At 45.5% G+C, this 23,803-nt stretch overlaps 1 protein-coding gene across 6 annotated transcripts in view; it reads right to left on the reverse strand.

Moving 5' to 3' along the window:
* Positions 1 to 23,803, reverse strand: part of NSF (N-ethylmaleimide sensitive factor, vesicle fusing ATPase) — a 98,358-nt gene that overhangs the window by 12,115 nt on the left and 62,440 nt on the right. For all 6 annotated transcript variants that reach the window (XM_083709341.1, XM_083709342.1, XM_083709345.1 and 3 more), the window contains exons 9-17: positions 22,408 to 22,607; positions 19,906 to 20,071; positions 16,423 to 16,497; positions 15,358 to 15,545; positions 11,871 to 11,966; positions 11,587 to 11,743; positions 10,832 to 10,965; positions 8,526 to 8,592; positions 6,145 to 6,224 (exon numbers count right to left, since the gene is read on the reverse strand). In XM_083709341.1, the coding sequence (XP_083565467.1) occupies positions 6,145 to 6,224; positions 8,526 to 8,592; positions 10,832 to 10,965; positions 11,587 to 11,743; positions 11,871 to 11,966; positions 15,358 to 15,545; positions 16,423 to 16,497; positions 19,906 to 20,071; positions 22,408 to 22,607 (1,163 nt within the window). The remainder of the gene's footprint in view (positions 1 to 6,144; positions 6,225 to 8,525; positions 8,593 to 10,831; positions 10,966 to 11,586; positions 11,744 to 11,870; positions 11,967 to 15,357; positions 15,546 to 16,422; positions 16,498 to 19,905; positions 20,072 to 22,407; positions 22,608 to 23,803) is intronic.

Genomic DNA, 23,803 nt, shown 5'->3' on the forward strand with positions numbered 1-23,803 from the left:
CCATAAAAAGAGATCACTGCTACGAAAGATGGAGCCCACTCATAAAACGATACAGCTGTGCCAGCGGGAAGGAAGGTCGCAGAGTATAAACGTGCCTGCTGGTGAGCTGGATTATCAAACGCTTGCTGAAAAATGTCAAGAGTGGGTTGTCAGGCACGCCCTTCATCCGAACGGGGAACGTGCTCAATAAAACATTACATTATTAGAACTGCTCTGTGGTTCAACTCGCACGGGATCGCAAGCCTTTCCTCTTCCCCCACGAAAAGAACGTGAAATGAAGCAGCCAATCTAAACCTTTGGGGATAAAGAACTGGAAACCTCAGCCAGCAGCCTTTGCTGCCAAACAGTAGGTGCAATCTTTGGGAGAGAGGTGAGAGGCAGCTGGAGGGGGCTAAGCAGCTTTCAGGCGCATGCAGTACATGTATCATCAAGGCAGGGGAAATAGTAGGGCAGGGGGTAGTTATACACCTTCCTTTGCCTGCCTGTACTTTCCTGTGAATGACAGGAGTCAATTTATGGCAAACAAGTATAGGGTTCTCAAACCTGTGCTTGCCTCTAGACTCCCCCCCCCCCCTTATGATCAGATTTTAAGTGCGGTACGGTTGTCCTAAAGAAGGCTGATCACCAAGGAATTGATGCTTTTGAATTATGGTGCTGGAGGAGACTCTTGAGAGTCCCATGGACTGCGAGAAGATCAAACCTCTCCATTCTGAAGGAAATCAGCCCTGAGTGCTCACGGGAAGGACAGATCCTGAAGCTGAGGCTCCAATACTTTGGCCACCTCATGAGAAGAGAAGACTCCCTGGGAAAGACCCTGATGTTGGGAAAGATGGAGGGCACAAGGAGAAGGGGACGACAGGGTACGAGATGGTTGGATAGTGTTCTCGAAGCTACCAGCATGAGTTTGACCAAACTGCGGAAGGCAGTGGAAGACAGGAGTGTCTGGCGTGCTCTGGTCCATGGGGTCATGAAGAGTCGGACACGACTAAACAACTAAATAACAAGAGGTTGTCCTAAATCCAGGGGTCAGCAAACTTTTTCAGCAGGGGGCCGGTCTACTGTCCCTTAGACCTTGGGGGGGGCAGACTATATTTGGGGGGGGGGGATTCCTATGCCCCACAAATAACCCAGAGATGCATTTTAAACAAAAGCACACATTCTACTCATGTAAAAACACCAGGCAGGCTCCACAAAGAACTCAGAGATCCATTTTAAATAAAAAGACACATATTCATGTAAAAACACACTGATTCCTGGACCATCCACGGGCCGGATTGAGAAGGCAATTGGACTGGATCCGGCCCCCGGGCCTTAGCTTGCCTACCCATGTCCTAAATGCTCTGCTGTCCCTCTGTCCCTCCATAAGTAAGCCACAGCAGTTTATGCAGAAATTGTGACCAGGCTACAGGAGATTTGGGATAAATGAAGGAAAACCTTTTACGTTAGCGTATCTCCCATTGTCCTTTACACGTTGGGGGTCTGGATTTCAACCCAAGACACTTGTGTCAAGAGTATTATTCAACTTTTATACAGCCCTTCATCTGGAGATCGCACGTAAAAATACAAATACAAAATCACAAAGAACTTGGTAGAACTCAGTACTACCTTCTGTACGGACTGGGTTAAAAAGGATCAAATTAGTTCCGACAGGGCTGGAAGAAATTGGCTCCCCCCACCCCAACCTGCTTTCCCCTCCCCCCTTTTTAAAAGTATCTTCAAATTAGAGAATTTGCTTTTCAAGTGATTGGACAGGAAGTGGCCCAGGGCAAGCTGGAACACTTTCTAGTTTGGAATATATACCAATTTAAAAATCCAAGGCAGCATTACCCTAAATATAACAAATCTAACTGCACGAAAAACAATAACTTTTACAGTTGCGTCTACTCTGTGGGGAAAGTGATGGCAGCTAAGGTTAACACGGACTGCTCAAGCTTATGTTGGAAAGAGAACAGGTGCCTTTATTTATTGTTGGTGGTCTTATGAAGAGGCCAAAAAGTACTGAAAATAATTCTGAAGAGCAACGTTTCGTATTACTGTGGCAGCTAAATTACTATAGACTAAGTACTGGCAGAATAAATAAACAGAAATGATGTATTAAACAGAGACCTAGGAGAGTTGAGTCAATTAACACATCCCATCTGGGTTCATCAAAGAGCATGTAGCACAAATAGTTTTGAAACACGAGTGGAAACGCCAGGGGGGGAAAATACCATAGTTGAGCATCCTTTTCCTTTGTTATAGCATGGTTTAGCTTTTTTTCTTTTTTTTTCCTTTTGGCATTTCCAATATCAGTTTCTAGATTTCACAGGGGTCTCAAGATCCAGTAAAATTCTGAACAGGATTGCAAGTTCGTCGCCAACGTCTATGCGCTGAATGCTGAGGCCGGCGTTTCAACCGGGAAACAGCTTCTGCAGAACTTCAGATGTCCTGGCAACAGCTTATTTTAAAAACACAGATCTAGAGAGCGTCGCTTTTTCAGACGCAGAAGCCCGCAAGTCTCTTGCAAAGGACTGCAGGGTCACTTTAACTGCAAGGACCGCAGCAGAATTTAAAGTGAGCAGGCCCTACGGAGAAGAAGCAGTTAAAAGCCGGACCTAACACAGTTTTCATTTAGTTTTCCAAAGATACATGCAAATGCAGCTCTGCGGGCACGGGCGGGGGGGGGGGACGGACGACGACACCCTTAGCATCTCCAAGGTCCTTAGATGGACCGTCGCTGCGCTAAAACGCAAGAACGCCAATCCTTGTTTCTTCCCTCTGCCTCCCTGAGGAAACCGTGCAGGGGGAAAACTGCGGAAGAAATCTTAAGCAGGCCTTTCTAGGGAGCACGCCCCCCCCCAAAAAAAGAGTCCACTGGACGTCTTATAACACTGACCAAATTGTCTGTCCAGCTTAAGGACGGCTTTGGGGGGAGTTCGGAAGGGGGTGGGGAGAGATACCGCAAGGGGCTTTCACCCTCCGAGCCCAATTGTTAGCTTTTTCAGAGGAACCAGCAGGGAACCACATGTGAAACCTCCATGGGGTTCCCGAGCGTCCAATGCCTTGTGTGACTCTGCATGTAGATGAAGCGAGCCTCTCGGTTTGGCGAGATGTTGCTGCTCCGTTCTCAGAGAAGCCTTTTTCTCTCTGGCTTGGCTCCCCGCTGAGGCAACGCTTTTCAGTCCTCTCTCTCTCTCTCCCCCCCCCCCCAACAACCATTCCTCCCCTCCACAATCTCTTCCCTTCGCAAAAACCCAGGGAAACCTGACTGAAATAAAAGAGCAGGGAGAAAGAAAAGAGTTTTACTTGATTCCCTTTCATTTCATAACAGCTTTGAAACAAAAAACATTAAAAAAAAACCCAAATTGGTGATGTTTTAAATTCTCCTTGGACTATTTATAACATATAAATAGACATACGACACGAACGCCACAGCTATTTATAACATATAAATAGACGTGGCGTTGTGTCGTATGTCGTATTCTCGCCTTATATCGTAACACTTTGCAGGTTAGGGGAAGCGGGTACAGAATACAGTGGTACCTCAGGTTAAGTACTTAATTCGTTCCAGAGGTCTGTTCTTAACCTGAAACTGTTCTTAACCGGAAGCACCATTTTAGCTAATGGGGCCTCCTGCTGCCGCCACGCCGCCAGAGCCCGATTTCTGTTTTTATCCTGAAGCAAAGTTCTTAACCTGAAGCACTATTTCTGGGTTAGCGGAGTGTGTAACCTGAAGCGTATGTAACCCGAGGTACCACTGTATGGGGTTGTCAGGTTCCCAAAATGGCTTTGCACAGAATGTTTGCAAAGCTGAAGAATCCCAGGAAGTCTGGGTACTTTGCATGCGGCAATCCCGTGGTACCTCTGGTTACGAACTGAATTTGTTCCATAGGTCCATTCTTAACCGGAAACTGTTCTTAACCTGAGGTACCACTTTAGCTAGTGGGGCCTCCTGCTGCTACCACCTCTCAATTTCCGTTCTCTCTCTTTTTTAAAAATAATTTTTATTAAAGATTTTCATGAACTACAAAGAATGTGCAACGTCTCTCACTTTTTTTTCTTTACAAAAACATTGCATACAGTCAAACCTCGGTTGTTGAACATAATCTCACACAATTTACGTTCTCATCCTGAGGTAAAGTTCTCAACCCGAGGTACTACTTCCAGGCTAGTGGAGTCAGTAACCCGAATTGTTTGTAACCTGAGGTGTTTGTAACCCAAGGTATTCCTAATGAGTTCTGTGGGAGCAACAAAGCGGTTTCTGGAAGGAAAAGAATCTGATTTCATCCCTGTGAGAGAATTGTGTGGGTGTGTATTTATAGGAAGCTGTAAGGCATTCAGGCTGCATGACTGGCAAGCAACGTGGAATAATAAAACCCAGCCGCTGCATACAGAACCGTTTCACATCTCTTGGTACGTGGATCGTGGAAGCAATCACGCCACAAACTAAGCTTTTTTTTTTATTCAGCTGGTTTCAGCTGCTTAACAAACAAAAATACCGCATGGAAACCTCCACACGGGAGCTTCACCAATGACGTGTGGGGAGGGCCTGGACAAGTGTGCCACCGTGTGGAATAATATACACTTAATTATCTGTCACACCAGTACCTCAAAGCCTTCCCTTCAAGGGGCTCAGAGTTGCTTATGTGGAGTTATCCCCGTGGTCTCAAGAGCAGTAACCCCAGAGCTTAATGGGAAATAGCCTGGTCAAAGTCAAGCAATTAATGCAAACATGGCCGTTCCTGCTCCGATTGGGTTCCTCTTGCACAAACACCTTTCTGCCTGAAAGATGCAAAGGTGAAGAGGCCGCCTGATGTCTTTGGTAAGTTCACACACACACACACACACACACACAAATACCCTGCAGGAATCAGCCTTAGGGAATCCAAATTCTGTAGGTTTGCTGGCAACGTAATACAGTGGTATCTCAGGTTACAGACGCTTCAGGTTACAGACACTTCAGGTTATAGACTCCGCTAACCCAGAAATAGTACCTCGGGTTAAGAACTTTGCTTCAGGATGAGAACAGAAATCGTGCGGTGGCAGCACGAGGCCCCATTAGCTAAAGTGGTACCTCAGGTTAAGAACAGTTTCGGGTTAAGAACGGACCTCCAGAACGAATTAAGTTCTTAACCTGAGGTACCACTGTAAAAATAATACAGTCATACCTCGGGTTACGGATGCTGCAGGTTGCGTTTTTTCGGGTTACGGACCACCGAAACCCGGAAGTACTGGAACAGGTTACTTCCGGGTTTCGACGGTCACATATGCGCAGAAGCAACCCAGGCATGCAACCCACGCATGTGCAGACATGCCGCTGCGGGTTTAGAACATGCATCCCGCACGGATCATGTTTGCAACCCGAGCGTCCACTGTAATAAGCAAATCAGACTTTGCCCTAGAAACTTTGAGTAGCTTACAATCCACGAAGAAGGGCTGTATTCACTGCAATTTGGAAGCTTTGTGGTAGTAAAGTTAAAGGGATCGACTGAGATCCATGAGGGAAGTCCCACTTCCTGCAGAAGACTTCATGATAATAATAATAATAATAATGATGATAATAATAATAATAATAATAATAATAATAATAATAATAATAATAATAATAATAATAATTTATTTATACTCCTCCCATCATCTGGCTGGGGTTCTCCAGCCACTCTGGGTGGCTCAGAACAGAATATTAAAAGCACAATAAAACATCAAACATTAAAAACTTCCCTAAACGGGGCTGCCTTCAAATGTATTTTATAAGTAAGATAGTTGCTTATTGCCTTGACATCTGGTGGGAAGGCATTCCACAGGGTGGGTGCCACTACTGAGAAGGCCCTCTGCCTGGTTCTCTGTAACCTCACTTCTCACAGCCAGAAGGCCCTCGGAGCTGGACCTCAGTGTCCGGGCTGAGCAATGGGGGCGGAGACCCTCTTTCAGGTATACTGGACCAAGGCCGTTTAAGGCTTTAAAATCAGAAAGACCTGCCCTCCCAGCCCGGCAAGGTTTCCCTCATACTGCATGGCCCTCCTGTGCTCAAGGAGAGAAACACACGGGCCACCACAACAGAACGTATCAAAACCAATAGGCATTTGTGAAAGGCCCATTGGCCTTGAATGAGTGCCCAACGCAGTTTGCAAACATTCCGCTTTGCTGCGAGAAAGGGAGACTTACTTGAGGGGGTGCTTTCTTCAGCAACACCAGAAGAGCCTGTAACACCAGGTTGGAGAACCGGGGGCCAATCGGAACGTAATCTGAAAGAGGAAAAGGGACAAGGTGACTCGCTGAGCTCCAACCAAGTTCAGTTGTGGCTCTATTTCAAATGTTGGTGTCCACAGGTTTCTTTCTGCATGGGCTGTAGAGGGAAGGCAGCCCATCGAGGAGAAGAACTCTCATCCTTTTTTAATATAAATATATTATTTTTAAAGGTAAAGGAACCCCTGACCATTAGGTCCAGTCGTGACCGACTCTGGGGTTGCGGCGCTCATCTCGCTTTATTGGCCGAGGGAGCCGGAGTACAGCTTCCGGGTCATGTGGCCAGCGTGACTAAGCTGCTTCTGGCGAACCAGAGCAGCACACGGAAACGCTGTTTACCTTCCCGCTGGAGTGGTACCTATTTATCTACTTGTACTTTGACATGCTTTCGAACTGCTAGGTTGGCAGGAGCAGGGACCGAGCAATGGGAGCTCACCCTGTCATGGGGATTCGAACTGCCAACCTTCTGATCAGCAAGTCCTAGGCTCTGTGGTTTAACCCACAGTGCCACCCGCCACCAAAACACAAACAGTGAAACCCCCCAGGCGGCTGATACATTGGGTATACAATATTCAATAATATACATATTCAAAAATATATTCAATAATAACATATTCAAATTAACCATATGTTCACTTCTATATACCTTAACACTCCTCCTTCCACAAGGTTTATTTAACTTTTAACATTTTAATTGCCCCAAATTGTTCAAACCTACTCAAATAATCCAATACCTTCTCAAACCAATCCTCCTCTTTCTCACTGACCTTAAACGCTTTCATTCTATGTTATCTTCACAATTAGGTAGGGAATTCTGATCCCAAACCTCTGCTGCCTTTGGTTGGGCTAAGGAACGGCCAAGAATAAACCAGCACTTCCCAAACTTGGGTCTTCAGGTCTTTTTTCGGACTACAATTCCCATCATCCCTGACCACTGGTCCTGCTAGCTAGGGATGATGGGAGTTGTAGTCCAAAAAAAACAACAGCAGCTGGAGAGCCATGTTTGGGAAACACTGGAGTAAACCCTACACAAATCCAGAGTGGGGTCCCTAAGAGGTTTGGACGGCGCCTTCCGGAAACTCCTGCAACCAAGCTGGTGCCAAACATATTGCCCTGCCTTCCTTGGGACCACATCGGCGAGGAATCTGGGCAGCCTGGGATCTCCATAAAAACTGCCCAGGCTTGCGCCCTGGGGACGTCACATGGGTGCTGTTAAGACAGCAGTGTGACTTTGCCCCTGGAGGTGCACTCCATCGTTTCTCAAGACGGACGGATGCCAACGACAACACTCTCCATTAGTGCCGACCAGCATAGCTGCCGGTCACAGACGATGGGAGTGCAAAACTCTATGGAGGGCTACTGTTTCTCTAGCCCTGCTATAAAGGATTCCATGTCAGATTTGACTACTGTAATTCCAGGCTTGACTACTGTAATTCGCTCTACGTGGGGCTGCCCTTGAAGCTGTCCCAGAAACTCCAGCGGGTGCAGAATGCAGCAGCGAGGCTCCTCACAGGGTCTCTGCCATGGGAGCATATTCACCCAGTGCTTTTCCAGCTGCACTGGCTCCCGGTGGAGTACAGGGTCAGATTTAAGGTGCTGGTTTTGACCTTTAAAGCCCTTCACGGCCTAGGACCCTCGTACCTACAGGACCGCCTCTCCCGGTATGACCCACGGAGGACCTTAAGGTCCATATATAGCAACACCCTAATGGTCCCGGACCCTAAGGAAGTTAGATTAGCCTCAACCAGAGCCAGGGCCTTCTCAACACTAGCTCCGACCTGGTGAAACGCTCTGTCTCATGAGACCAGGGCCCTGGGGATCTGATTTCTTTCCGCAGGGCCTGTAAGACAGAGTTGTTCCACCTGGCCTTTGGCTTAGAATCAGTTTGATTCCCTCCCCCTCTTTCTTTTTCCTTTCTCCTCCTGGGAAGAGGCTGCATCCTAATGTCTTAATGTTGTATTTTAATCTTTTTAAATTGTATTTTAATCAACTTGTTTTTATTATTGGTTGTTAGCCGCACTGAGCCCAGTCTTGGCTGGGGAGGGCGGGGTATAAATAAAAATTTATTATTATTATTTGCCCAAGCAAATAAGAGACTGGCTCTTGTCTATGCACAGAGGGCCTTCAACGTTCTTCCCTGGTCTTTGCTTCAGCCTGTCCTCAGCAACCACCTACTTGAGTCAGGTTCAGGTGCTCCAGTAACAAGAGCCCTAGGATTGGGGAAAACGCTACAGAAAGGAAGATCTTGCCTCAAGAAATGTCTCATGCAAGACCCCCTCACAGTCTTCCACTTCTCTCACCTAGGAGTCTTTCAATGTCGTCCACCACAACGCAGCTGAGCTGAGACTTGTAAGCATCGTCAAAGATCTGTTTTTCGGAAAGCAAAAAGTTAAAATTTTTATCTCTTGGCTACAGTGACTGTACTTTAAAGTGGGGGGAGGGACCCATGAAGGGTAGAAATTAAATCCTTAGTTGCAAACACATGATTTGATTTATTTATTTGCTTTGAAGGAGCAGACAAAAGCCAAACGCACAGTTGGCGTCCACACAAAACGCAGCGTATTCTAAGGCTGTGAAAAAAAATTTCTTAGAATGCGAGACAAATTCCAGGAGCAACAACTTGGCAATGGTTGCTGTCCCTGAACAGGCACAGTCAAGCCTGAAGAACAGGTGTTTTGAAGTCTTTTTCTAAAAACACGGAGATTAATGAAGAAATATCATGCACATTATATATTGCCAGCAATTTTGCTCTCCTCCTCTGGAGAGGTTGTTTGGAATTCTTGAAAGGAAATGCCCCCATTTTTCGGAAAAACCAAGCCGCCTCTCTGCTCGTCCGTATTCAGTTCTTTCAAACTACCTCCCCCCCCCCCCAGTGCAGATCCTGGTGAAAAGCAATTAAAAAGCAACAATTCCCCCACATCTGGAAGGCCGTATAATTAACTGTGGCTCAGATGTCTCTGGGGAATATGCGCTTTCTAGAGATGGAATAATATTTAGGATTCTAAAGTCAATCTTTTCTTTGCCCTATGTATTCATCCCATTAGGGGATGTTTGCTTCATCTTAACCCTCTTTCTGTGAAGGTTCTACATAGATGCAGACAGACTGCATTTTATTTCCTTCTTAAGCCAGGGAAATGGAAGGTATCTTCCTTCTGATTTACTGCATTCTTTAATTCTTTGTGTGTTCCATTCAACCAAGCAATCGGTTAAGATGATCTTGCTCAATATCTATTCCTGACAAAGCCATTTCCGCCTTAGGAAGGTGTGGTCAGCCCTGCGCAATTGGGGGGTTTCCCGCCTGCGCCACTGCCCAGGCAACCAAGCCGATTGCTCTGGGGGTGTGGCCTGCTTGATTTAAGCAGGACGCAGCGGGAATCTCACACCTTTCCGCGCATCCAGCTGCTCCGGTTTTCCCACCCTCCCGCCCTTTAGGTTATTTCATCCCTTGACCTTGCTATGGAATCCGGTTGGTCGCCATTGAGGGGCCTGGTAGGACTTTTTCCACTTGGCAAATTGGCTCCGCCACTTGGTTTTCGCCTAAAAAGCTAAAGGTAAAGGGACCCCTGACCATTGGGTCCAGTCGTGACCGACTCTGGGGTTGCGGCGCTCATCTCGCTTTATTGGCCGAGGGAGCCAACGTACAGCTTCCAGGTCATGTGGCTAGCATGACTAAGCCGCTTCTGGCGAACCAGAGCAGCGCATGGAAACACCGTTTACCTTCCCACCGGAAGGTACCTATTTATCTACTTGCACTTTGACGTGCTTTCGAACTGCTAGGTTGGCAGGAGCCAGGACCGAGCAACGGGAGCTCACCCTGTTGCGGGGATTCGAACTGCCGGCCCTCTGATCGGTAAGTCCTAGGCTCTGTGGTTTAACCCACAGTGCCACCCACATAGCAAATTGTCACAACGTTGTAAGGTTTGGCGGTTAGGCATTGGAATATTGCTGGAGAAGAGAGATAGGGAGGTAGCGCTATCACCTCCTCCACACATTGAAGGGTATTCCGTTAAAGCAGTGTTTCTCAACCCGTGGGTCCCCAGATGTTGTTGGACTACAACTCCCATCATTCCTAGCCAGCATGACCAGTGGTCAGGGATGATGGGAGTTGTAGTCCAACAACATCTGGGGACCCACAGGTTGAGAACCGCTGTGTTAAAGGATTCTGGGGGTGTGGTCCTGTCCGAAGCCTGGGGAGACTCGGGCCTAAGGCACGACCCCTATTGGTGACCCTGGGGGAGCTCCTAGTTAATGTGCATCAGCAGGACTCCCACTACCAGTGGTTAACCCTTCACGGACTCCGCGCAGACAGGCAAGAGTCAGATATAGTCGGTTAGGTCCAATGCCTAAGCCAATACCGCTCACGATCTGTAACCAATAAAGTTGTGGCCTTTTTTAGCCCATTAACCTAAAAAACTTGTGTCAGGTGTCTTTATTCAACCTCGTGGAGGGGTCGGGACCTTGCCACACAACTTTCTATAGTTTGCGGCATCATTTTATAAATTTGAAAGTAGCACAGGACATAGACGAAGTAGTAGGGAAACAGACACAATGCCCGTGACATCTAACAAACAAAAAATGTGGCATGGAAGGGATTCGCAAAATATACCTTCTTCATTGCCTGGCATTTGGCAGTTTCTGAAAAGCCGATCATCTTATCAGGAGAGCAGATCTTGATAAATGGGAAGTTAGATTCTTCTGCAATCTTTGCAGCCAAGGCCGTCTTTCCGCTGTGTGGGGGACCTGTAAGGATCACAGGACAGACAGAACTGAGTACGAGGTAACAGCAAATTCAGAAAGGCTCAAGGAAAAATAAAAGTTGCATGTCCAAATGAAAAGATGCCCATTCGTTTCCATGGTTTGTTTGTTTTTTACTGTTTTGTCATGAATCTAGAACAGGGGTCAGCAAACATTTTCAGAAGGGGTCCCGTCCACTACCCCTCAGACCTTGTGGGGCGCCGGACTATCTATCTATCTATCTATCTATCTATCTATCTATCTATCTATCTATCTATCTATCTATCCATCTATATATTGGGGGGGGGTCAATGAATTCCTATGCCTCACAAATAACCCAGAGATGCATTTTAAATAAAAGCACACATGCTACTCATGTAAAAACACCAGACAGGCCCCACAAATAACCCAGTGATGCATTTTAAATAAAAGGGCACATACCTCAACTCCATCTCTCAACTCCATTCCCAGAAATTGAAACACCAAGACCTGATCCATGCACTTCCCCTCCATAATAAGTGGCTGAATATTCAATTTACATTGAATGTTCAATTACCTGACATCATATGACATCAGTTTCTCCAGTCCTAATCTGGCTGAGAAGACAATGTGGAGAGGGAAACCTACCTTCCAAAAGGACGCTGACCAACGGGGTACGGTCACTGTTTTTGGCCTGCTGAACAAGAAGCTCTCCGTCATCCAGCACCCGAGTGACAGGGTCACCCCATTTCATGATCCCATTCATGATGTAGCTTGCATAATCCTCCTGATTGGTCCCAAATGCCTGCAGGTTGAAGAAAAGGAGATGATGCAAAATCAGGACATTATTGTCGGTTCATTCCAGCCTGCCTCTGGTCTTCCACAGAGGGGAGCAACACGAAAGTCTGCAGGATTAAAAGGGGTTCACTCACCGGCTTGATGTCATTCTCCAGAGAAGTTAAGAAGTCTACCCTTGTCACCTGCAGGCACTCCGCCTTCTCCATGTCGACTTCCACTTTGGTGGTGGCCTGATCGCAAGAGGAGATGGCTTGTTAGTGAGACAGCCAGCAGGAATCAGAGACTATTGATGTATGCGACAACAGCCGCACGGATGTTACTAGCCCAGAAATGGAAAGAAGACACAATCCCGACCAGGTAAGAAAGGCAAACCAAGTTGATGGACTATGCTGAAATGGCAAAATTAACTGGAAAGCTCAGGACCCAAGAGGACAAGAACTTCAAAAAAGAATGGGAAAAATTTATAATTTACTTAGGAGATCATTGTAAGCAGATGGAAACGTTAGCAGGATTTTAAACTCACTGGTAAGGTAACAAAGACTATGGATAACTCGGATGGATAAAATATGTGGATAATGGATTGATGAGCAGGTGTAAATGCTGACATTAGGACCCATGGAGGGGATGAGGGGGGGAAGTCTGGAGATTTGGGGGAATCTCTTTATATGGAGCTATAATGGTATTTGTTACAAATTTGTATTTGTAAAACTGAATAAAAAATATTTCCCAAAAGAGAGAGAAAAACAGCTGGAGACATGTATTCACAGAGAAAGCTGCTGAGGTCATGAGGCGAGGCTCCTTGGAAGCCCTGCAAAAATCTAAAGAGCCTCAGCTTCCGTCGAAACAGAAGGAGGAAATGTGTTTAGACCTTTCTGAGGATAAAAAGAAGCTTGGGAGAAGAATTGCACGGGTCTTTCCCCTTTTCTTCCCATCTCTCTTTGCATCCTACCCAATCATATTTTGCTGATCCCCTCTAATGATGAGAACCAGTCAAGATGGCTGCTTTGAATTATCAGCCTGAGCTCTATGGTCTTCCAGTTATTGCTGGACTGCAACTCCCATAATCCCCTGGTCCTTTGCTATGCTGGCTGGGGCTGAAACGGGTTCTGTCCAACAGCATCTGAAGGTGCACATGTTGCCCATTCCTGGCCTTCTTTTCTGTGATGCTCTTACACAACAGGGGCATTTGTGTACAGCAGCCTTTCTCAAACATTGGGTCCCCAGATGTTGTTGAACTACAACTCCCATCACCCCTAGCTAGCAAGGCCAGAGCTCAGGGATGATGGGAGTTGTAGTCCAACAACATCTGGGGACCCACAGGTTGAGAACCGCTGGTGTACAGTCTTCACGTGGTTCCTGTTGAGGATGTGAGCAGGTCGGCAAACCTGCAGAGGGTAACTACCGTATTTTTCGCTCTATAAGGCGCACCAGGCCATAAGACGCACCTAGTTTTTGGAGGAGGAAAACAAGGAAAAAAATATTCTGAATCCCAGAAGCCAGAACAGCAAGAGGGATTGCTGCACAACGAAAGCAGCGATCCCTTTTGCTGTTCTGGCTTCTGGGATAGCTGCGCAGCCTGCATTTGCTCCATAAGACGCACACACATTTCCCCCGTACTTTTTAGGAGGGAAAAAGTGAGTCTTATAGAGCAAAAAATACGGTAGCTTGGTAATGCAAATTCGAAGGGCTTTTTTGGGGTAGGGCGGTTTTGAGATGTTAGTGGAGCCAAGGGTCTGGACCCCATCGCCACCTAGTTTTTGGAGGAGGAAAACAAGGAAAAAAATATTCTGAATCCCAGAAGCCAGAACAGCAAGAGGGATCGCTGCACAACGAAAGCAGCGATCCCTTTTGCTGTTCTGGCTTCTGGGATAGCTGCGCAGCCTGCATTTGCTCCATAAGACGCACACACATTTCCCCTTACTTTTTAGGAGGGAAAAAGTGAGTCTTATAGAGCAAAAAATACGGTAGCTTGGTAATGCAAATTCGAAGGGCTTTTTTTGGGGGGGGGCGGTTTTGAGATGTTAGTGGAGCCAAGGGTCTGGACCCCATTGCCACCAAATCTTTAGGATGCCTTTTCAAGCCACAGCACTCTTGCCCCTCCTGAAATCACTGCACAACATTAAAACTTTTACACCAACGCCTGCCTGTTCCAGGGTGCATTCCTGGCCCTACACCTGTGGCAAGCTAACAAAAAAAATAATATAAGCATTTCAACACTCTTCAATAGCAAACCCTTATTTTGCATGCTCCAGCTAATCTCTAACCTTCTCACTCTGACATTTCGCAGCCTGCATCACTCATTTCCTATTAAAGGCACAGTGACCTTTACAACTTTAAAAAAAAAAAGGGACAGGGGAAAGAGACAAACACCAACTACATCCCATCTTGAAATCTCAGCTCCGGGAGCTGAACAGCAACACAGGCACACAGCACATGTGCTTAACTTTTCTGCACAACTGTGCGCAGAAAGAGGCCTCTGTGCAGATCTATAGGTTCAGTACATGCAAGAAGCAATGAGTTTTCTGTTGAAAGCTTAAGTTGTATCTCACGTAATCTCAGGCCCTCCTTAGAGCTGCAGAGAAGAAGTGTGTGGCAATGAAAGTTCAGACACCAACAGTGGGATGGGGAAGGGTTCCCAGTACAGTCATACTTTGGTTGATGAGCAGAATGCGTTCTGGGAGTCCGTTCGACTCCCTGGAACCGTTCAAAAACCAAGGCGCACCCGACGTTCAGCTTCCAAAAATCGTTCGAAAACCGAAACGTTTGGCAACTAAGCCGTTTGTCAACCAAGGTATGACTGTATTCAGTGACTGGAGAGCTGCAAAACAACCCCCCACCTCCGAATCCTTCCCCTTTATTACTTTCTCATTCTTTTTTACTTTAATCTTTCTGTTACTTTTCCTTTTTTTGCTTTGCTCTTGCTTTGTTTTGCTTTTGTTGTCCCCTAAAAAGGTAAAAGGTAAAGGACCCTGGACAGTTAAGTCCAGTTGCAGATGACTCTGGGGTTGCGGCACTCATCTTGCTTTACTGGCCAAAGGAGCTGATGTTTGTCCGCAGACAGTTTTTCCGGGTCATATGACTAAGCCGCTTCTGGAGCAACAGAACATGAAAACCAGAGCAGCACATGGAAATGCCATTTACCTCCCCGCCGTAGCGGTACCTATTGATCTACTTGCACTTCTGGGCGTGCTTTCGAACTGCTAGGTTGGCAGGAGCTGGGACAGAGCAACAGGAGCTCACCCCGTCATGGGGATTCGAACCGCTGACCTTCTGATCGGCAAGCCCAAAAGGCTCAGTGGTTTAGACCACAGCGCCACCTGTGTTTCTACTTGTTGTCCCCTACTCTAGGTTAATGAGGAGACTGCACAGTTGAAGGTAACGGCTGGCTGGTGAAGGACCTTGTGTGAGAGGCTGGGAAGGGAAGATCTCCCAGGGTGGGGGGCTGGGAGTAGAAAGGGAAGCTCTGGGTTGAGATCTGAGAAGGTCCACCTCTTTCTCTAACCGAGGAAGGGGAGATGTTCAGAAGCATTATTGAATGATGGTGGAGGAGGAGGAAGAGGAAGGCAACAGAACATCCACCTTGGATTTATAGCCAATGCCATCTGAAGGGAAGAAGCAAACCTTAATGTGTCTGTTCATAGCAGTGGACTGCGCTGCACGGACCAGACCCTCAAGCTCAGCACCACTGAAGTTCTTGGTTTCCACAGCCAGCTCCGAAATGTCAACATCTGGGGCCAACAGCTGGTGGGTCCGCATCCTTGAGGTATGGATGTTAAGAATCTGCATCCGGCCCTTTTCATCCGGCAAACCTAAACGAGATCATCAACACTGTGAATTATTTGCGTTGGAAAACAACGCTCTGTTCCACGGCTGCAATACTAGGTGCTGCAACGCAATAAGCCATCCTCCTCCAAAACCCAGGGCTCTGACGGGCTTCTTGGGAGAGAAGAAAGGAAGTCACGTGTTACTCTAGCTTCATCTAGAATGAAAAGGGCCATTCAGAGGGCACTGATGGGACGTCAAATTGGTGGATTTCAGACATATGCGTGTGTGCTCACTCTCCTTGTATTTTGTGAACCTCTAATTTTTTACTACCTGGACTGTAAGGTCACCTTCTGAGGCCCTTCTGTAGGTGACCCAATAAAAAAATTAAGGAAGACAGGTACTAAAGAGAGGGCCTTTTTAGTGGTGGGACCTCTGCTTTTCAGCATCAGATGAACATATTTTTATTCACCATTTGGGGTGGAAATGTGTTGTTGTTTTTTAGTTTTTTAAATATTTTTTGCATTGCTGTTTCCTCTGTCGTGATGTTTAATTCTGTTCTATATGTTCATTTTATATTATGCATTTTTATTATTGTAAACCTCCCACTGAACATCAGGCAGTATAGAGATGACATAAATAAATGAACTAACCCCAGTTAAGTCCATGACAGCCAGACTTGGAGAAACTGTGGCTTGTTTAAACTATGGTTAGCAAGAACAAGCCAGGATTTAAAATCACAGAAGCTTACAGACACCTCCTCTGGCATGCAGAAAGCAGAGAGGAGGGGCCAGCAAAAACATGGTGAGAATGATAACTCCTATGTACTCATTTGCAAGTCTGCTCAAATCGAACAACCTTTCAGTTCTTTTTCTGGTTCACACAGTCAGCCTGTGGCCATGAGCATTCCCTCGACTTACTTACCAATCTCCATTTTCACTTCCAGTCGCCCAGGTCGCAGGAGAGCCTCATCTATCAGGTCCGGCCTGTTGGTCATTCCTATGTATCAGACAGAAGCCGTTAGCAAAAGCATCAAGAGCACCTTCAATAGCTTGAGCCCAGGAAACATTATCACCCCTTGGTCTCTCTTTGCAGAGTTCTCATTTCCCGAAGGACAAATGGGGATGTGCAATAGCTCCTTATCCCCCATCTAGAACTTGCCATTTCAAACATTACAGCTGAGGTTCCTTTGCTCACACATTGTGTGTGTGTTTGGGGGTGTCTATCTACTGATCAGAATGTGTGTGAGCCAGCAAGCTCACAGGGCTAAATTGCAGCACATCCAGCAATACAGTCGTACCTCGGCTCCCAAATGCCTTGGGAGTCGAACGTTCTGGCTCCCGAATGATTGAAAACCGGAAGTGAGTGTTCCGGTTTATGAACGTTCTTTTGGAAGCCGAATGTCCGATGGGGCTTCCGTGACTTCCGATGGGTTGCAAGAGCTTCCTGCAGCCAATCGGAAGCCACACTTTGGTTTTTGAACATTTCAGAAGTCGAACAGACTTCTGGAATGGATTCCGTTCGTCTTCCAAGGTACGGCTGTACAGTGGAACCTCAGGTTTTCTAACGTAATCCGTTCTGGAAGTCCGTTTGAATTCCGAAACATTAAAAAACCAAGGATCAAAGGGACGTCAGCAAGTTCAATGGGGGAAATTGCGAAACGTGCCGCAGAAGCCCATTTGACTTCCGAGGCACGTTCGAAAATGAAAGCATTCACTTCGGCTTTCCGAAACATTCAGCAGCTGAGATGTCCAAAAACCGAGATTTGACTGTACCTAAGATTTCAAAATATGCTCTTACACAAATAACCACACATGCACACAGTAACATGCAGATCACTCCTTGGATAGCCTTTTAGGCTTAAGAAGTAAAGGCTTCTCTTTACTTCTTTGAACGGACAAGGCAAGGGAAACTGTAGCTGCTTGAGTTTTCAGTGCATCTAAGACTTAGCCCATTATTTATCATTTTGCCCATTCTATGACTCTCCTAGAGCAAAGTGTCTTTCCCACCATGTGTCTCAATGCACGGGGAGATCAATGCATTATATACAGCAGGCTTCCTCAAACTCGGCCCTTCAGATGTTTTGGGACTACAATTCCCATCATCCCTGACCACCGGTCCTGCTAGCTGGGGATCATGGGAGTTGTAGGCCAAAAAATCTGGAGGGCCGAGGTTGAGGAAGCCTGATATACAGCATATGAACTTTTAGACGAGTTAGACCATATATTTTGTCAAGCTGCATTATTTACTGCTGTGGCCACAAAAAAAATTGTGAGAAAGTACCTTGGAAAAAGTGGCCGTGGGCCGTATACACTTAAAAATGTAAATTGTGAGCAGGACAGATATGCTTTTGGGAAATATGCAATATACAGGTAGACTCAGCAGCTATATCCCTTTGTTAAACACAGACTCAGGGGCAAGCCTGTCTATATTTTATTCATTTATTTGTAAGCTCTTCTGCTTCCCTTGCTATTAGACAGTGAGGTCCTTGTGTGTTTGGAAATACTGCTGCAACCTATTTTTAGCCCACAGGAAAGAACAAGGTATAAATATTAAGCAATAATGATGCGTCAAACACCATCTTACTGGGAAGTTTAGGTAGTATTCAAATTTATCCTTCCCTCTTCCCCATCCTCTACTTGGTTTGCTTCCTCGTTTGCTAAATTTACAATCAGAGCACAGCCCTGTCTTGTTTATGTTGCTCTCCTGTTTCTTGGAAAAGGGTTTTTATTTCAACGTTTTAATATTTATCCTATGCCAAGAGATTTTATTTTACGAGGCGTCTCATAAAACGGAAATACAAACCAAGGTGCCAGGTAAAATTATGGTGCTATAAAGATAATAATAATAATAAATACTAACGTTACAATAATGTGAAATTGGTGCTATAGAAATAAGAATAAGCATTCTTTTCTCACAAAACAGGCATTAATCAAGTAATCTTCAAACTGAACCATCTAGTATTTGTACAAATCCTTCCCCACAGTTCAGCAAAGGGGCAAGGCAGAGCAGAAATGCAGGAAAGTTATGAGAATATTATGCGAAGAGACGCTTTCAAGAGCAAACACGAGCCAGGAGTGGGCAAGATATTCAGCATTGAGGAACTCGAATATTATGAGCCCTGGGGTTGCAGCTACCTTGTTCAATACCATGAGCTTAGTTTCAGGTACAGAGTACATTGTTATCCGGAACATTTTTTGGATGGGGGTGGGCTCATGTTTCAGTAATAGTTCTGCCACTGAAAAATCCCAATAATCTTCAGAAATGCATTAACAATAGAAATTTTAACGAAAGATTGGCAGAGAAACTGAGGGAAGTAAAAAATTGATGAATGTGTGATTAAATATGAGCTGATTGTATAAAAATGTCTGGGAAAAGAATAAAAATTATATATATAAAAAAGAAAAATCCCAATAATCAGAAAGGTGAAAAAAATCACAACTCGGGCATTTAAACGCAGCACGTTTCGATACTGAACAGTTTACCTCATAAGTCGAACGGAATCCATTCCGGAAGTCCGTTCAACTTCCAAAACGTTTGGAAACCAAGGCGCGGTGTCCGATTGGTTGCAGTAAGCTCCTGCAGCCAATCGGAACCCACAACGGATGTTTGTGTTCCAAAGAACATTTGCAAACCGGAACACTCACTTCCAGGGTTTGCGGCATTCGGGAGCCAAAACGTTTGACTCACAAGGCGTTAGCGGACCAAAGTATGACTGTGTTTTGAAAGGAGCAGGCCTTTTCAGAGACAGCATCCTGTTTTGCGGATCTCCCCTTCCAGAGAAGCCACTAGGAAACCTCTTGATGTTTTTTTGACGGCTCCCGAAAACATTTATTACAGAAGGTAGATCAAGGTTTTAGCTGAAAGCTGTTTTAAACTCACTGTGTCTTTTGGACAGGTTTTATCACTTTTAATGACTTCTAAGCACTTTACAACTATCAAATCAACTATCAAATCCATCCATAATTAAAACACACAAGAAACCAACTGCACCAGAAGATTAAAACATTCACAATTACAATGTACAATAAAACTATATATGGCTTTACATTGATTTTTCTGTTATTTATATAATTCAAAAGTTTTAAAAACTGGCCAGCATTTTCCTCATCTACCACAAGAACTGTAAAACCTAGGGAATGGAATAATCCATTTAGGAATGAAATCATTCTTAAAACTGAATGTAAATATCAGCCAATCTCTACCCACCCAAAGCAAAGCTTGGCTAAAATCCAATTTAACTGCTTGCCCGAGGCCACCTTCTTGTGTATTTCAGATATCCTAAAATCTGAAGATTAAGACATTCGAACAACAAATGGCGCCCAACACAAACCCTGCAGAGTCTACGCCCGACATGAAACTACAGCAGAGTCCCCCACCCCAAAACAGAACAAATAGCTTTCATACCAATGACCAAGATGTTGTTTAGCTGCTCAACCCCATCGATTTTTGACAGCAGCTGGTTCACAACCGTGTCGTGGACGCCGGTGCTGCCCGCCATGCTCCCGCGTTGCTTGCATATGGCATCGATTTCATCGAAGATGATGATGTGGACGCCGCTGTTTGCACCAAGCTAGTGAGGAAGAAAAAAAGAAACATGCCAGAGATCATGGACCCCAAAAGGGCTGCTCCTCCTTTTTCCTATCTAATAATACAGTGGTACCTCAGGTTACATACGCTTCAGGTTACAGACTCCACTAACCCAGAAATAGTACCTCGGGTTAAGAACTTTGCTTCAGGATGAGAACAGAAATCATGCTCCGGTGGCGCAACAGCAGCAGGAGGCCCCATTAGCTAAAGTGGTGCTTCAGGTTAAGAACAGTTTCAGGTTAAGAACGGGCCTCTGGAACGAATTAAGTACTTAATCCGAAGTACCACTGTACCTTTATTGTCATTGTACAATGAAATTAAATGAGCCTCCCCCCCAAACATTCAGTCTCTTATCAAATAACACACCACCTCGCAAGTCAATTTTGCTATGTTATTTTTCGTTCAACGGCCTAACAGCCCACGGATAGAAGCTATTTTTTAGCCTGTTGGTACGGCTGATTATACTTCGAGGGTAGAAGATTAAAAAGGTGATTGCCGGGGTGTGAGTCATCCCTGAGAATTTTTCTCGTTCTCCAAAGGCAACAATCCCTTGCGATATCATCTAGCGAACCCAAGGGAACCCATGATATCATGTGCTGTATTCACCACCCTCTGTAGAGACTTTCTGTCCATGGCTGTCAGGCCAGCATACCACACTGTGATACAATATGAAAGGACACTTTCTATTGTGAACTGGTAGAAGGAGTTCATCAGTTGTTGTTTAACATTATTCTTTCACAAGACCCTGAGGAAATGGAGTCTCTGTTGGGCCTTTCTGACCACCTGAGTTGTGTTGATTTTCCAAGTGAGGTCATCACTAAGGTAAACTCCCAGGAATTTAAAGGAGGAGATTCTCTCCACACAGCCCCCCCCCCCCCGGATATACAACAGGGCAGGTTCCCCTCTCTTCCTCCGGAAGTCCAACACCATCTCCTTTATCTTACTATATTTAGGTGCAAGTTATTCTCCAAGCACTATGTAGATACTTTTTGAACCTCCCCCTTTTACGGGATGAACTTTGGGGCTGGGGGGAACTAACTGCTACGCAATAGGCCCATATCCAGGAATGCAAGAGCTTGTGCAAGCTAAGCACAACTCATACTGGACACCACAGCATTATAAAGTTTATTTACTTTTACATTTTGTCAGGGGCTGCACTAAGGAGAAATGGTGGCCACTCCCCCTTGCCTGAACCTTTCTAAGAACAGGAGGGCAGTATAGATTTAGAAGAGTGGTTTGCAGAAGGACGCAGTTCAGAGGCTGCAGAGGGGAGAAGCTGAGAAATACTGGGAGAGGAACAGCGAAAGGAAGAAGCACTGGGGGAAAGACAGTTGACAGTGTCTTTGGAAAGCATTCCTGAGCCCCCCTCTCCCATGACTAGGCGGGCATTGAGAGTAGTAGGACAGAAAACTCAGAGGCAGAAAGCTCAGATCAGCCGGTGCATGGATGACTTAGAATAGGAGAGACTGGGGGTGGGGGAGGGACTTTACTTGGAGAAACGCCATTATTTAATAGAGACTGCATTCCTTCTTCTCTATCTGTGAATACAGATACAGATAGGTAGCCGTGTTGGTCTGCCATAGTCAAAACAAAAAAAATTCCTTCCAGTAGCACCTTAAAGACCAACTAAGTCAGTTCTTGGTATGAGCTTTCGTGTGCATGCACACTTCTTCAGATACCTGCTACTGGAAGGAATTTTTGTTGTTGTGAATACAGAATAAATTACATGATAAGAACTCTTCTTCTTTATCTGCTTTTTGGCTGCCACCAGGGAAGGGATCGAATTCCCTGAAGCCTGACATTTATACCCTGCCTTTCTTCGGTCATCAAACCCAAACGGGGTATGTGTTTCTGATTCCCAGGTGTGTTCCAGGGAGCCAGTGTGGTGTAGTGGTTAAGAGTGGTGGACTCGTAATCTGGTGAACCAGGTTCGCGTCCCCGCTCCTCCACATGTAGCTGCTGGGTGACCTTGGGCTAGTCATCCTTCTCTCTGAAGTCTCTCAGCCTCACTCACCTCACAGAGTGTTTGTTGTGGGGGAGGAAGGGAAAGGAGATTGTTAGCCGCTTTGAGACTCCTTCGGGTAGTTATACAGCGGGATATCAAATCCAAACTACTCCTCCTCCTCCCCTCTTCCATACCCAGCCAAGCACTGACCAGATCAAGACCTGCTTGCCTTCAACTAGAAGGTGACCTCAGATGCCGTCAGACCATACGCTGGACCACCTCTGCCTCCTAATGAGGCCCCTGAGATAGAATCTTCATCTTATTCTGCATCTGCATCTTATTCTTCCTTTTTTTTAAAAAAAAAGGCAACTTACCCTCTTCTGTTCTTCTTCTGCATCTGCAAAGAGCTTGCGAATGTTGGCCTCCGACTCCCCAACGTATTTGTTGAGGATTTCCGGCCCGTTCACTATTTTGGGCTCTCTGGCATTCAGCATCTTGCCAATCTGCCGGGCCATAAGGGTCTTGCCACAGCCAGGGGGACCAAACAACAGGATGCCTTTGACGTGCTTGCAGCCTGGAAAGAAAGAAAAAAGGGGCAGCTCATCATGAAGTCAAAACAAAGGTTCTTCCCTGGTTGGAGGTAACCAAAAGAAAATGACACGTTCTACAAGGGACCGTTCGAAAAGGGTGATTGACAGAAAATACAGCAGCTGAGTCAGTAACTGGTGCCCATATCAAATCTTTACAGCGTTTTCAGAACTATACAAGATACCTGGGGAAGATGAGGCTCATCCAGCTGAGAATGTAGACAACTCTGATCCTAAACCTCCACTGCCTTGCAGGACATCTTTGGGAGAAGACAAGGATCAGAAGTAAACCCTACACAAATCTGGAGTAGAGCCCATAAAATGGCTGGATGGCACCTTGTACGCCTCCTTCCAGCAACTCCTGCATCCAAGATGGTGCCAAGCGTATTGCTCTGCTTTCCTTTGGACCACATCAGTGAGGCTGAGAGGGAGGTCTGGTTGTCTGGGCAGCCCAAGACCTCCATGCACACTGCCCAGGCTTGCGCCCTGAAGAGGTCATTTCAGTGCTGATAATGCAAGAGTTTAAATTCACCCCCAGAAGCACACCCCGTGGTTTCTTTTTTTAAAAAAAAAAGTTTTTATTAACTATTTCAACATAACAAATTATCAAAACATATCACATTCGTTATTTTTCCCCCTTCAAACCCTCCCCCCCAAGACTTTCCTCAGCTCCTGTCTCTGATTTCTCAGCACGTATTATTCTCTGCATGTTATAAAATTATACATATCCTTACATTATCTATCTACCATGTTATCAACTAATAAATTTGTGCATGTTTATTCAAAACCTGCCAAGGAGTCCAATTCATTTTGTTGTCTTTTTAGATAAATTGTAAAAAGCTCCCATTCTTCCTTAAAGTTACAGTTGTCCTTGTCCCGCAATTTGTATGTCAAATTTAGCCAACATTGTGTAGCTCATCAATTTTTATTGCCACTGTTCTTTCATTGGGATTTCCTCATTCTTCTATCCTTGTGCTATCAAGACTCTTGCCACTGTTGTAGCATACATAAATAAGTTCTTTGTTTTTCTTGGCAGGTCTTGTCCTACAATCCCTAACAGAAATGCTTCTGGGGTTTTTTTTACAAATGCCATTTTAAACATTTTTTTTCAATTCATTATATATCATTTCCCATTTTTTTTTAACTTCTCTACATTCCCACCACATATGATAAAAAGTCCCTT

This window comes from Podarcis gaigeae (genome assembly GCF_964106915.1).
Source record: "Podarcis gaigeae genome assembly, chromosome: 13".
NCBI lineage: Eukaryota > Metazoa > Chordata > Lepidosauria > Squamata > Lacertidae > Podarcis > Podarcis gaigeae.